The following is a 13,807-nucleotide window of genomic DNA, read 5'->3' as shown; positions in this document are numbered from 1 at the left end:
AAAATCGAGTTTTTGGATAAAATGGTCGGTGTAAAGAAAAAACGATTACAGCACAAAATTAGCACATAATTTGCCCTTGAATTTGGTGTACTTGTTTTTAACTTTTTGTCTTGTTTGAGATGGGAACGTGCTGGCTTGACGTCAAGCTAGCACGGCCACACTGAAATTTCAAATTTCGGAAAAATGGTGGGGGTACAAAATTAATTAATTCAGCACAAAATTAGCACAAAATTAGCACATAATTCCTCTGTATTCAGAAATCGTGAATTGGGATGTTGCCGTGCTAGCTTGACGCACCTGATATATTCGGTACCGTATCCGTGCACGTCTGTGCCGTATCCGTACACGCCCGTGCAGAGTGCACGAAAAAAAAAAAAGAACGGTCAGGAAAACCACAATTGTGGTAATCGTAACCCTTTTGCAAGGCAACAATTAGTTTCACTCAACATCAATTGCTCTTCTCAACAAAATAATTGTTTTTTTGTAATCATATATGATGCAGGCAACAATATATCAACAATACCCAGACAGAACTTCATGAGCATTATATGATGAAGAAAGTCGATTTACAAAGAATTTGCAGACCACACGCTGCATGAAATGTTTGCAATATATGTACGCATATTACATATATGTACGCATATTACAGAATCAATTTGAACAAAAATAAGCGGTAAATGTGTCACGCCGTGGCTGAAATATGAACTGCAGACGCTGCAATTGTTAGCTGCACATATGCGGACAAACATTGAGACATTGGATGTACTTAACTCCGTTTCATGTTCAAGTATTTTCTGGTTCGTCATCGTGTCCTGCAGATACGAGTTCCAAATGAGAACTCATAAGCAACACCCTAATGACTCATTTCATGATCTATTATGAGGTAGATTTGTTGCAAACTTTGCATCACTTCGTCTACTTACATCAGTCACCTAATCTTTTCTCTCACAAGGAAGGTATCCCAGGTCGATCTCTCCGATTTGATTTCTTTTATAATATCTTATAATAGACTAAAAATTAAACGACACGTATTTCTTTTTATCTGCCATTAAACACTTTAAGGGAGTGAAACCACCATCCAAAGTAAGGCCTGTGAGGGGTGGCTCACCCCTTAATTTTCTTTTTTTCATTGAGAAAATTACATTTTTCATTTCTCGTTATGAGAAAGCTTTTCCAGGTGGATTGATTAAACAATATTATGTTCTTGTGGGTGAAACTGCCAAATCGCCCCTTGACATGCCTTACTTCGGATGGTGGTTTCACCCCCTTAAAGTTTTTAATGGCAGATGAAGAAAAATACGTGTCGCTTAGTTTTTAGTCTACTATAACATATTATAAAAGAAATCAAATCGGAGAGATCGATCTGGGATACCTTCCTTGTCAGTATCCGGCGAGTCTGTCGAATCAGCGGGAAGAAAGGAATAAAAAGAAAAGAAATTCGTCTTTGTCGCAGGAAGGAAGTTCGATCTCCGGATTTACGTGCTGGTGACGTCATTCCATCCACTGAAGGTTTGGCTGGCCAGAGAGGGATTCGCGCGGCTCAGCGGGGAATTGTTCTCCCTGGAGAAGATCGACGATAGCAGAGTACACCTTACCAATATGGCAATTCAGCTGAGAAGAGAGCCAGGCGAGCATCAGGAGGGTCGAAGAAGAGCGCAAGTTAAACATGGCTGCAAATGGGCTCTCCTCAGGGTTAGAGAGTACTTGGCTGCGAGGCACGGAGTCTCTGCGGTGGACGCGCTCCTGCAACGTGTCGCCGGTAAATCGAGGCCGTTGTTCCTTCCCGTTCCCGCGGGAAGGAAACTCTGCCATTTCTCCTAACCAGTCTCCGAATTCGGCCAACTCGTGTTTTCCCATTCGAAGTTAACTCTCCTCGAAGTAACCTGATTTTCTTTTCAAGCCATTTTTCAGGAGAGAATTGACGCATGGAATTGGCAAATATCAACACTCTCATAGGGAATTAATTGTATATAAATTGCAAATTTATATATTATTATTATATTGATATATGAAATTGACTAATATTCACATTCTGATAGTAATTGTATATAAATTAGCAGCTTTCATACATTTTTAGTAAATGTGTGTAAATTTTCAATTTATGTTTGAATTCATTGCCTACAAAGGAGTGATTCATTGGCAAGGTGCTATACCAAGGTGTAATGTTAAATTTGGAAATTCGGAAACAGGAAGGAAATGGCCATTTCTCCTAACCAGTCTCCGAATTCGGCCAACACATGTTTTCCCATTCGACGTTAATCCTGTTCGAAGTAACCTGATTTTCTTTTCAAGCCATTTTTCAGCAGAGAATTGATACATGAAATTGGCACATTCTGATAGTAATTGATTCCATATAAATTTACAATTTATGTTTAAATTCCTTGCCTACAAAGGAATGACTCAATGACAGGTGCTACGCCAAGATGTAGGATTAAATTTTGAAATTCGGGAACGGAAAGGGAATGGCCATTTCTCGTAACAAGTCTCCGAATTTGGCGAACCCGTGTTTTCCCATCCGAAGTTAACTCTCCTCGAAGTAACCTAATTTTCTTTAGAAGCCTTCTTGCAGAAGCGAATTGATTAAATCATAATACTTGAAACATTTGTAACTCATTTTAATACTTTTCTCTCGCTATCATCGTACGATACAAAACTTCCCAGTTAGACAAAGTGATGGAAAATTTCCATCAAATTTGCCTGATAAAAGATCACGAAACGAGTCATGAAAATGTTGCTTACGAGTCTTTATTTGGAACTCATATTCGCAGGACACAACGACGAGCCAAAAATACTTAAATATGAAACAAAGTTAAGTGCATGCGATGTCTCCTCGTTTCTCCGCATACGTACAGCTAAATTTATCTCACGCATCGTCGATAAACAATTGCAGCGTCTGTAGCTCATATTTGAGCATGTATATAAAGCTGGAATTGCCACTTTAGCACAATTCAATAAAATTTGTTGCAAAATTTATTGCTAATTCATTGCTATTTTATTGCACAAGAAGATAATTTTTTGCTCTTATACTTTTCCGAAAAATGATGGCGATGTCAGCTTTATATAAAGCTAGCACTGCCACGATGAAAAATAATTATTAAGTAAATGTTCATCGATGAGTTATATACCAGAATTTATTGCTAATTAATTGCTCGCAGAAAAACCAAATTTCAATTTTTTTGCTCACCCCTAAAGGGGCGAATCGCCATCCCTAGTGATGATCGCAGGACAGAGACATAAAAAACATGGGAGAATCGAACTATTTCTTCGCGTGGGAATTAATTGCTAATTAATTCCTCCGAGAAGAATCTAATTTCGAATTTTTTGCACAACCCCTAAGGTGGTAGGCCAACCCCACCTATGTCGCCCCAGCATGGCCACGTAAAAAATGGAAGAATCGAACTATTTCTTGACGTGGGAATTAATCGCTAATTAATGTAGGTTTGAAAATTGTATTGTTACGAAGATATAGGTTATTCTCGGAGCAATTAATTAGCAATTAATTCCCATGCGAAGAAATAGTTCGATTCTCCCATGTATTTCATGTTTCTGTCCTGCGATCAGCACTACGGGTGGCGATTCTCCCCTTTAGGAGTGAGCAAAATAATTGAAATTCGGTTTTTCTGCGAGCAATTAATTAACAATAAATTCTGATATATAATTCATCGATTAACATTTACTTAATAATTGTTTTTTTTTATTGTGGCAGTGCTAGCTTTATATAAAGCTGACATCGCCACCATTTTTCGGAAAAGTGTAAGAGCAAAAAATGTTTTTCTTCTGCAATAAAGTAGCAATAAATTAGCAACAAATTTTATTGAATTGTGCTAAAGTGGCAGTTCCAGCTTTATACACATTATTTGAGCCATGGCGTGGCAAATTTTGTCTTCAAATCTATCGTGTAATATGCGTGTACATATATTGCAGCCATTTAATGCAGCAAATGGTCTGCAAATTGTCTGTAAATCGATTTTCCTCATCATACGATGATCATGAATTTCCATCGGAGTTGGCTTGCGAAGTGTATAGAAGACAAGAGGGTCTTCTATTGTATTATCGGACGTCGTATGACGTTCCAAGGGTCGGAATCGCCGGACGCCAGATACTCGGGCCGAGTCTCTATATCAAGTTAATGCGTTAATTAAGGCGGATGATTAAGGAGAACGAGCAAGAAATTTAATTACAACGCTCCAACACCCGCGCCCCCTCGATATTATTAATGGCGGGTCACCATTGGAGGGCTGAAATTCCGATTGGCGAATGAACCTTATGCGTTCGGGCGGTGCGACTCGATATTTTAGCGTCACCTAAGCGAACGTGTCGCACATAGAAACCGGGAGAACGGTCTGCAAGAACATTCTGCATTCCGGGACACGCGCAAACCGGCGATTACGTGGCACGCGTAATCGTAAATCCAACTATGGAGGACAGTCGGCAAACCCGAGTCATGCGTTCGAACGGACTCTAAGGCAGAAAACGGTTCGTGTACATCAGTGGTTCTTAAGGTGATGTGAAAGTGGCACCAAAGAGGCCTCATTTAAGAAACTTATCCCCAAACCGAGTGCACCGAATCGTTTTACCCCTTTTAGTGCTGGCCGAAGTCGTTAGTACTTGTAAATCGACGATATATCGTTGTTCGGCACTAAAAGGGTTAATCCTTACAATGTGAAGACAGAGGCTATAAGGAAGGTCCTGACGCCCATGAAATTTCAATTTTAAGATAATTTGTTTAAGGCTATTTTCAATGGTTTGTATAAAAAATGAAATTTCGTGAGTTTCAGGATCTACTATTAGGGTCTCCTTATTTACGTGGTAAAATTTGAGACAAATTGATACACCCACTTCGGAGAATACTTTCCCCAACGATTTGACCTCCCAGATATATATAGGTTCTTTCATATCACCTTAAGGGGGCGTGAAAGTGGCATCTGAGAAGTTTCGTTTATAAAACATAATGACTTTAGTGGTCCTCAAATTTTACTTATAATCATAAGTGTTTATTTTAAAGAAGTTAAAAACCACTGATATATACTAACACTTTGACAAGTATAAAAGCGCTTGTTATAAGAAAGGTGTAATTGCTGCGATCACTAAGACCTCTCCGTAAATAGGGTCATTGTTCTTTATAGTTCTCGGAAGACACGTTGCTTGGGACTAAGAAAGGTTGTCATTAATTTGAGATTTCGGAATTCAAATTACAGTGATAAGATATTCAATGTTCTCGCTATTATAGTGAACTGCAATGCCGAGCTGCCATTCTTCAAATGCAAAATTACGTAATACAAAACGCAACGCAGATTGCGATACAAAGCGCAGTACAATTCGCGATGCACAGTACAATGCAAATTGCGGTGCAAAGTGAAATGCACATTGCAGTCCAAAGCGCAATTCAAATCGCGGTGTAAAGTACAATGCAAATCACCGTGCAAAGCGCAGTACAAATTAGGGTGCACAGTGTAATGCAAGTTGCGGTGCAAAGCGCAATTCAAATCGCGGTGTAAAATAGAATGCAAATCGCGATTAGGGTGCTCAGTGCAGTGCAAATCGCGGTGCAAAAGGCATTGCCAATCTCGGTGCAACGCATAATGTAAATCTCGGTGCAAAGTACGATGCAAATCGCAGTGCGGGGCAAATTGCGGGGTGAAGAGCATTGCAAATCTCAGTGCGATGCAGAATGGTCAATTGCGTAGCAAAGCGCAGGACAATTCGCGGTGCAAAGTGCATCGAAAATTGCGGTGCAAAGTGCATTGCAAATTCAGCAATGCAAATTGGGATGCATATTAAAATGCAAATCGCGGGGCAAAGCGCAGAGCAAATCTCAGTCCAAAGAGGAACATAACAATAACTAGCGGGGCAAAGTACAATGCAAATCGCGGCGCAAATCGGGATGCACGGTGCAATGCAAGTCAGGGTACAAAGCACCCTGCAAATCATGGCGCAAAGCGCGGGACAAAAAGCGCTGCAAAACTCGGGATCGCGAGCGGTGCGCTCCGTACGTGAATGGGAGAGTGGCGCGCCAAGAACATTCTGCATTACGGGAGGCGCGTAAGGCCGCGGTTACGTCGTCGGTGTAATCGTAAGTCTAACGACGGTGACTGAGTCATGCACCCAGACCGACCTGGATATACGGGGGATTGTCCGATTAATAGACCACTGACGTTAGGAACGGAGCCGCCAAGTGCGAGACGTTTAGCGCGTCATCCGTGGGAGTTGCCTCCACCTTTCTGCGCAACTTTATTCTCCTCTCTTCATCTTGAGTTATGTTACCCCGGCCGAAAGCGAACTCCTTTCCTTTCTGACCTACAAGCAAGAGTTGGGCGACCGTGTAATCGTATATCCGAGACAGCTGTTAACCGCAAGCGTTATCACGGAGGAGTCCGGTTAGCGTTCTTTGACGAGCTTGTCATCGAGGATTTCTTCGCTTGGCTTAAGGTGAAGTGAAACCCCCCTTCAAATTACTCGACTCGAATACAACACTTTTTTTTCAAGGCTATTAGACCAAACTGTCCGAAACTGACACGTCACTCCTGATCATCTAAGAATTGTCCTGACACATTCAAAATTTGGATTTTTGGAAAAGATTTTTTAACTTAGCCTAGACCAGAACCAAAATGGCGTCGAGCTCTCATATCTCGATCAATATACAATTATCGAAGGCTCTGATATGAGAAACGAAAAGGTCAGGATAATTTTACGACAATTTAGAACACTCTGGTAATAGATAAACTCGCATTTGAACGGAATAAAGGCAAACAAAGGGTTGTATGCGCTTCTATGCTAAAACGATGGGAATACGAGGTCTCGGAGTAAAAATTTAATTGACCTAGAAATTGCAGAAGGTGCAGGGGGTCCCTCTGCAGTCAATTAGGGCCCCAGAAAGCATGAATCCAGAGGATTTCTGGAGTTTTACTTCGATTTCTTTATAATTATTGTACGAAAACGACAGGTGGAGTATGCCATTTGGTACAATACCCAATATAATTCGACCCAGCTGTCAATATAAAAACCAACGTCGGCAACGTATGCATTTAGAAAAATCTTCTTTATCGACGTCGATCAAGTTCCTCAACGTGTTTCACTTCACCTTAAGGCGAAACAAAACCCCCCCACAAATCAGTCGACACGAATAGGACACTTTCTTTTTTGTAAAGGCAAAACTAGAATATTCGAATAAGAGCCAACTGCACGGTTCTGTGCAGAACGAAGTATCCCCTTTTGTCCCCTGGCTCGTAAGGACAGCCTTATCTCATCCTTATCCGTTGTTTAGACCACGATGACGTCATCTCACGAGTAATCCCTGGAATAGGCCCACCCAAGTTTTCCCCTCGTCCCCCTATGATTATTCCCTTCATATGATTAATTTGACCGCCAAAGTTTACCGAGACAAAGTATTAACCCTATTTCTTAAAATTTTGCTAAAGAGAATTTGTCTTGGGAAGACAGACGTCATCTCAACGTTTCTTTTTGCATCACGCCTTCATACGATTACCGTCAACGGTTTTACACAATTTCTCAACGTGTATTCCACCACTTTGTGTTTATTGGATTACATCGGATGCAGTGCTTTCTCGCACAGCAATTGGATTGAAAAGTAATCCCACTGGTTCGATGTAATCATCGAGTCGCTTCGATAACGTAATCCGTGTCCTCGTCTGGTTAAGACTTTAGAAGGAAATAATTCAAAGGGACAAAGGCAAAATGATCGGAGGTCCATGGGCGGGCCTGTTCCAATAATCACAGCGAGAAGACACGAGCATTGTTTAGAAGACGCGATCATTGCCTAAACAAATGTTACGGCTAGACCAAGACTATCCCGACGAACCGCATTTGGTCGAAATTCATAGAATGGAACACTTGGATCCATTTTATATACGTCTCCTTGAGGTTTACGCATATGGTTTTTAACAATAAGCCAATTAATTACCTGTAAATCTATGGAAAATATAGAAAGAAACAATTCAAAGGCAAAAAAGTGGACAGGAACAGCACTTGATCGAAGATCATAGAAGCGAACAGTTGGACCAATTTCTACACATCTCTTTGAGGCTTACGCATGTCATTTTTAACAATAAGCCAATTAATTACCTGTAAATCTATGGAAAATATGGAAAGAAACAATTCAAAGGCCAAAAAGTGGACAGGAACAGCACTTGATCGAAGATCATAGAAGCGAACAGTTGGACCAATTTCTACACATCTCTTTGAGACTTACGCATGTCATTTTTAACAATAAGCCAATTAATTACCTATGAATCTATGGAAAATAATGAAGGAAACAATTCAAAGGCAAAAAAGTGGACAGGAACGGCACTTGGTCGAGGATCATAGAAGCGAACAGTGGACCAATTTCTACACATCTCTTTGAGGCTTACGCATGTCATTTTTAACAATAAGCCAATTAATTACCTATGAATCTATGGAAAATAATGAAGGAAACAATTCAAAGGCAAAAAAGTGGACAGGAACAGCACTTGATCGAGGATCATAGAAGCGAACAGTTGGACCAATTTCTATACATCTCTTTGAGACTTACGCATGTCATCTTTAACAATAACTCAATTAATTACCTGTGAATCTATGGAAAATATTGAAGGAAACAATTCAAAGGCAAAAAAGTGGACAGGCACGGCACTTGGTCGAGGATCATAAAATGGAACACTTGGATCCATTTTATACACGGCTCCTTGCGGCTTACGCATATGGTTTTGAACAATAAGCCAATTAATATTCTGTAGATCTACAAAAATATAGACTTGTCAATAGTAAATTCGCCTCGCTAATTTCGCCTCCTACACTTTGCGGCAGACTTTAACGTTTCGACAGGACATTCTAACAATATTCGATATATCGGTTCCATATCTCGCATGCATTGCACGTAGGTGATCCCACGATCGGCCAAACTGCAAAATTCAGATCACGTAACTCTCTGGTTCAACAACTGATGGGAATTACGTGTCGTTAAGGGGCAATGCGGAGGTTTTCATAAAAATCGACAAACAACGATCTAAATTGAACCTCTACGTCGATATTTGCATATTACTCTACACGGGAAAAAAAAAAAGAATGGACAAAAAACCACAATTGGCAACATTACAAATTGCAACGTTTAGAAGTGACAAGGATAATTGCGCCAAAATTCTGTAACAATGATTTAATGCATACGAGGAACAAGTCATGGTTTCAAGTATTCTTAATAAGAGATAAACGTTAATCCTGCCTTAATCTCAACTGTTGCATTTAAAATTATGAATATTATCAATTGATCACTTTTAACTCTTGGTGTTGTCATTTTAACGATCACCTACGTCTCCATGTATCGGTATAGAGTATCTCTCTCTACATGGTTCAAAATGTAGATCATAATTTCGTGCCATTCCTTCGAAATCAATCTACACCGTTAAAATATATTGTAAATATACATTCTTTTTTTGTTAATTTCATACCGCATCTTTAAATATACGCATTAATTCTCCCGCGCAAATTTACAACGTGAAGTTGTAGAATTATAAATTTATACAGAACTTTATATCGCATACCGATCCGCCTTTTAAGACGTAAATTTTTGTTCTTTCACTCCAACCTTTTGTCCCAAAGTGTATGAATTCAATGAATATTCTTAACGGTGTAGTCAGCGTAACGCGTAATTGTGTCTTAATTATGGCGCATACCTCTAAATATTTATAATTAAGCTCCGGAGCTCGGTACGATTTCACGAAGCGCATTTCTCGGAAGACCCTTAAATGCGTTCATTGTCTTGATGCCTAAATGGTACCCGGGCTAAAAATGGGGTATCGCCCGAAATTAATCTTCTTAAGTCGAGGCGTCCTTTGCCACGTCATTGTTGTACCCCATTATAGCCAGACGACTCCCATTAAGGGCTTAACTTGATGCGACAACGACAATAAGAAACGTGCACGCATATCATTACGCCCCTTTTGTTGTCAGATTTACGTCCAGCTTCTTCCCAATTGAAAGCCATGACACGAGGAAAAATGGGCCGAGAAGGGTTAAACGCAACGTCTTTGTAGCCGCGTCGTCACGTTAATATTTGCAACTCGTTCCGTGTTTCGAATACACTTGGAATTATTTATTTCCGGTTTCTAAAATTCACCCAAAGAGCTATGTACTTGGAAATCCGAGGGGGGTAATTAACTCATAAAATCATTACTCTGCTATTGCTTTCTAAAAAATGTCGACAATGCCCTCCATTTTTTATGCTTCATTTTGACAACTAAAAGTTGTCAAACCTTGATGTATGATTTTGACAGCTAAAAGCGGTACAACTAAAATCATTGCTCTGCTATTGCTTTGTAAAAAAATGTCGTCAATGCCCTTCATTTTTTATGCTTCATTTTGACAACTAAAAGTTGTCAAACCTTGACGTATGATTTTGACAGTTAAAAGCAGTACAACTAAAATCATTGCTCTGTATTACACAAAATGTTCTTATTGTCCTCTTGGACAGCTTGTAAATTATTTCTTGGAATTAATAAAAAAAAAAAAATCTAATAGCTTGCCAATCAAACGTCGATAAAAATCGTGGGTTGACAAATCATACCGACTCTCCCGTAATCCCCAAATTACCCGGGCTTAACCTGAGCGGTAATTGAAGAGCCGATAAGAAGAAGGCAAATAAACGTTTATCTTTGTTATCTGCCCCAATTACCGGCGAATCGTCCTTACGGCCGATCTCGATCGGCCCGTTTGAAGTCGCATCGTTAACGCCCGGACGCGTCTCTCATCCCTCTTTCTCTCTCTCTCTGTCCCGATGCACTTAGGTGTCATTATGGCGAGCCTGCAAGCCGTGCAACCGGTCATAATGCAGGGGAGAAACTCTTTCGAGCTGTACGGTTACGACATCCTCCTGGACGAGAGCCTGACGCCCTGGCTGCTGGAGGTGAACGCCTCGCCGTCCCTGACCGCCACCGACGAGGAAGACTACAGGCTAGTGACGTGACGAAATGCTTTATCGATTCGAGTCACTTGCATTCGAGAACTTGAAATCTCATGGCTGTCAGGACCTTCCTTATTATTGTTTATTCGTCGCAAATGCAAAAACAACTCTCTGTTCGATATTACTAAAAATACACAACAGGTTCGCTATAATAAACAATATGGGTCACCTAAATTCCAAATCGCACGCAATCAAAATGCAATTTCAATAATTCAAACATTTGCGCTCGCGTTCATGGACTAATTGACTCAAACATTTCCGCAATGTTGTAAGCCTCCATATTCACGTTGTAAAGTTCGAAACGATTTGGTACCCTCAATTCAAAGAAAAGTTTCATGAACGAATGAATGAATTAATAAATGAATGAATGAACGAATGAATGAATAAGGAAAGAATGAATAATGAAGGAAATAATGAATAGTGAATGAATGAACGAATGATCCCCTTGAGGGGGTATGAAAGTGGCATCTAAGGGGTCGATCGTTTCTGTAACTTTTCTCCGAACTGAGTGTAACGAATCGTTTTAAACTTCACAACGTGAATATGGAGGGTTTATGGAAGGTCCTGAATCTCGCCAGAATAATAAGAAAAATGTTGAAAATATATATAAATAAATGTTCTTGGAATTGAAATTTCATGGGCGTCGGGACCTTCCTTATAGCCTCCATATTCACGTTGTAAAGTTCGAAACGATTTGGTACCCTCAATTCGAAGAACAGTTTCATGAACGAATGAATGAATGAACGATGAATGAATGACCGGATGAACGAATGAACGATGAACGAATTAACGATTTGGTACCCTCAATTCGAAGAACAGTTTCATGAACGAATGAATGAATGAACGATGAATGAATGACCGGATGAACGAATGAACGATTAACGAATTAACGATGAATGAATGACCGGATGAACGAATGAATCCCTTTGAGGGGGTATGTGAAAGTGGCATCCAAGAGGTCGATCGTTCTTGTAACTTTTCTCCGAACTCAGTATACCGAATCGTTTTAAACTTTACAACGTGAATATGGAGGGTTAAGGAAGGTCCTGAAACTCGCGAGATTTTTTTATAAAAAAAAACACGTTTTTAAAATTGAAATTTCATGGGCGTCAGGACCTTCCTCACAGCCTCCATATTCACGTAGTAAAGTTCGAAATGATTTGGTACCCCCAGTTCAGAGTGAAGTATCATGAACGATCGCCCCTCGGATGCCATTTTCACATCCCCTTAACGAATTCAAGAACTGGACTCGTCGCATCCCTCTTACAGGCTGAAGTTCGACGTTCTGGATGACGTCTTCAACGTCCTGGACCTGGAGGGTCGTCTCGTAGGTTCCGAGACCAGAGTAGGTGGGTTCGATCTCCTGTGGGACGACGGTCCCGTCTGGACGATGTGTCCTAACCCTTTATCGTGTGGGGCCAAGTCCTCCGACTGCCCCGACACCCTGAAGAGGCTCAACATCTTCCTCGGGGCGCGCAACGATCGTCATGAGCAATTAAGCCTACTACACCGGGACAGGGACCAACGGAAATAGGGATTCGAGGCATTTCAGGTGCTCATGGTACAACCTGGATCGTGTTTCCGTACGTTCTCGTTACTCTAGGTACTCTGGAGTACATGAATGCCTTCCCTATGGACATGATGCCGGCAGTAGATGATGGGGACGCGTTCATGTTCGCAAACATGCACACGTATGCGCATACCCCGCGTTCAATTCGACTCTTCAGCCACGAGCGATTTTCGCGTTTCTCTGGACAAAATCGCGAACATAATGTATGTTTTGTAAAGTTCCGAAAGGTGAATTTTAATGCAATATAAAAAAATATAAAAGAGGGTGTACCGCTTACGCGCTAGTGTCGTCTGGAAAAAGAGTTTAAATCGACGTACCATGCGTCACCTAATGCTAAAGGGTTAATGTACATACATTCCCAAAGTAACGTAGGTACTTAGAAGAATCTTTTTTTACCGACGTCGATCAAATTTCTCGACATGTCTCACCTCGCCTTAATTACGTTACGTTATTGCGTACATACATACATTTCCAAAGTAACGTAGATATTTAGAAGAATCTTTTTTACCGACGTCGATCAAATTTCTCGACATGTCTCACTTCGCCTTAAGACATTACGTTACTGCCTCTTTTCCGTAGAGTACCGACTTTTTTCAACGATAATTCCTAACAATTAACATCCTTCGCTAAATTCGCTCACCCGAATTAACATACATACATTCCCAAAGTAACGTAGGTACTTAGAAGAATCTTTTTTTACCGACGTCGATCAAATTTCTCGACATGTCTCACCTCGCCTTAAGACATTACGTTACTGCCCCTCTTCCGTAGAGTACCGACTCTTTTGAACGATAATTCCTAAGAATTAACATTCTTCCCTAAATTCGCTCACCCGAATTAATATACATACATTTCCACGACATACCCCTCCCAAAGTAGCGTATTCTTTTTCTGCGGGATGCATATTAAGTCCGCGAGCGTTTCCAGCGGCGTCCGCCCGACTCGGGTAAACGAGTAGACGGGCTTTGCGATATGTTTAATTGCGCATAAATTTAGCAAGCAGGGAGTGAATATTCAGCGGGTTATTTTCGAGGTGTCCGTCGGAGGAGCCCCGAGGAGAGAGAGAGAGATAGAGGGAAGTTGGAAGGAAAACGCGCCGCGCGGTTTTCCCGCGCTCGATATCGCACCTAGCTGGCCCGGATGATAGCAACTAACAAGCGGAATTAGCTGAGCGAAGCTGTTAGCTGGAGGTAACACGACCTGTACGGAGAGCAATATTCATGCACCCCGGGATTCATTAATTCCGGCGCATAGCCCCGCCGCCCCAAAAAGAGGTCGATTGATTG

General features: G+C 40.9%; 1 protein-coding gene across 1 annotated transcript in view; it reads left to right on the top strand.

Moving 5' to 3' along the window:
- LOC111673926 (probable tubulin polyglutamylase TTLL9) overlaps positions 1–12,485 on the top strand; it is a 16,638-nt gene extending 4,153 nt beyond the window's left edge. The window contains exons 4-6 of the mRNA XM_023432122.1: positions 1,454–1,759; positions 10,776–10,941; positions 12,221–12,485. Of these exons, the coding sequence (XP_023287890.1) occupies positions 1,454–1,759; positions 10,776–10,941; positions 12,221–12,485 (737 nt within the window). The remainder of the gene's footprint in view (positions 1–1,453; positions 1,760–10,775; positions 10,942–12,220) is intronic.
- Positions 12,486–13,807: the final 1,322 nt, after the last annotated feature.

Source organism: Orussus abietinus, unplaced genomic scaffold, assembly GCF_000612105.2.
Source record: "Orussus abietinus isolate OABI.00-Male unplaced genomic scaffold, Oabi_2.0 scaffold154, whole genome shotgun sequence".
In the NCBI taxonomy this organism is placed as follows: Eukaryota; Metazoa; Arthropoda; class Insecta; order Hymenoptera; family Orussidae; genus Orussus; species Orussus abietinus.
The sequence above is the reverse complement of the archived record's forward strand: the minus strand, read 5'-3'. Positions and strand labels throughout refer to the sequence as shown.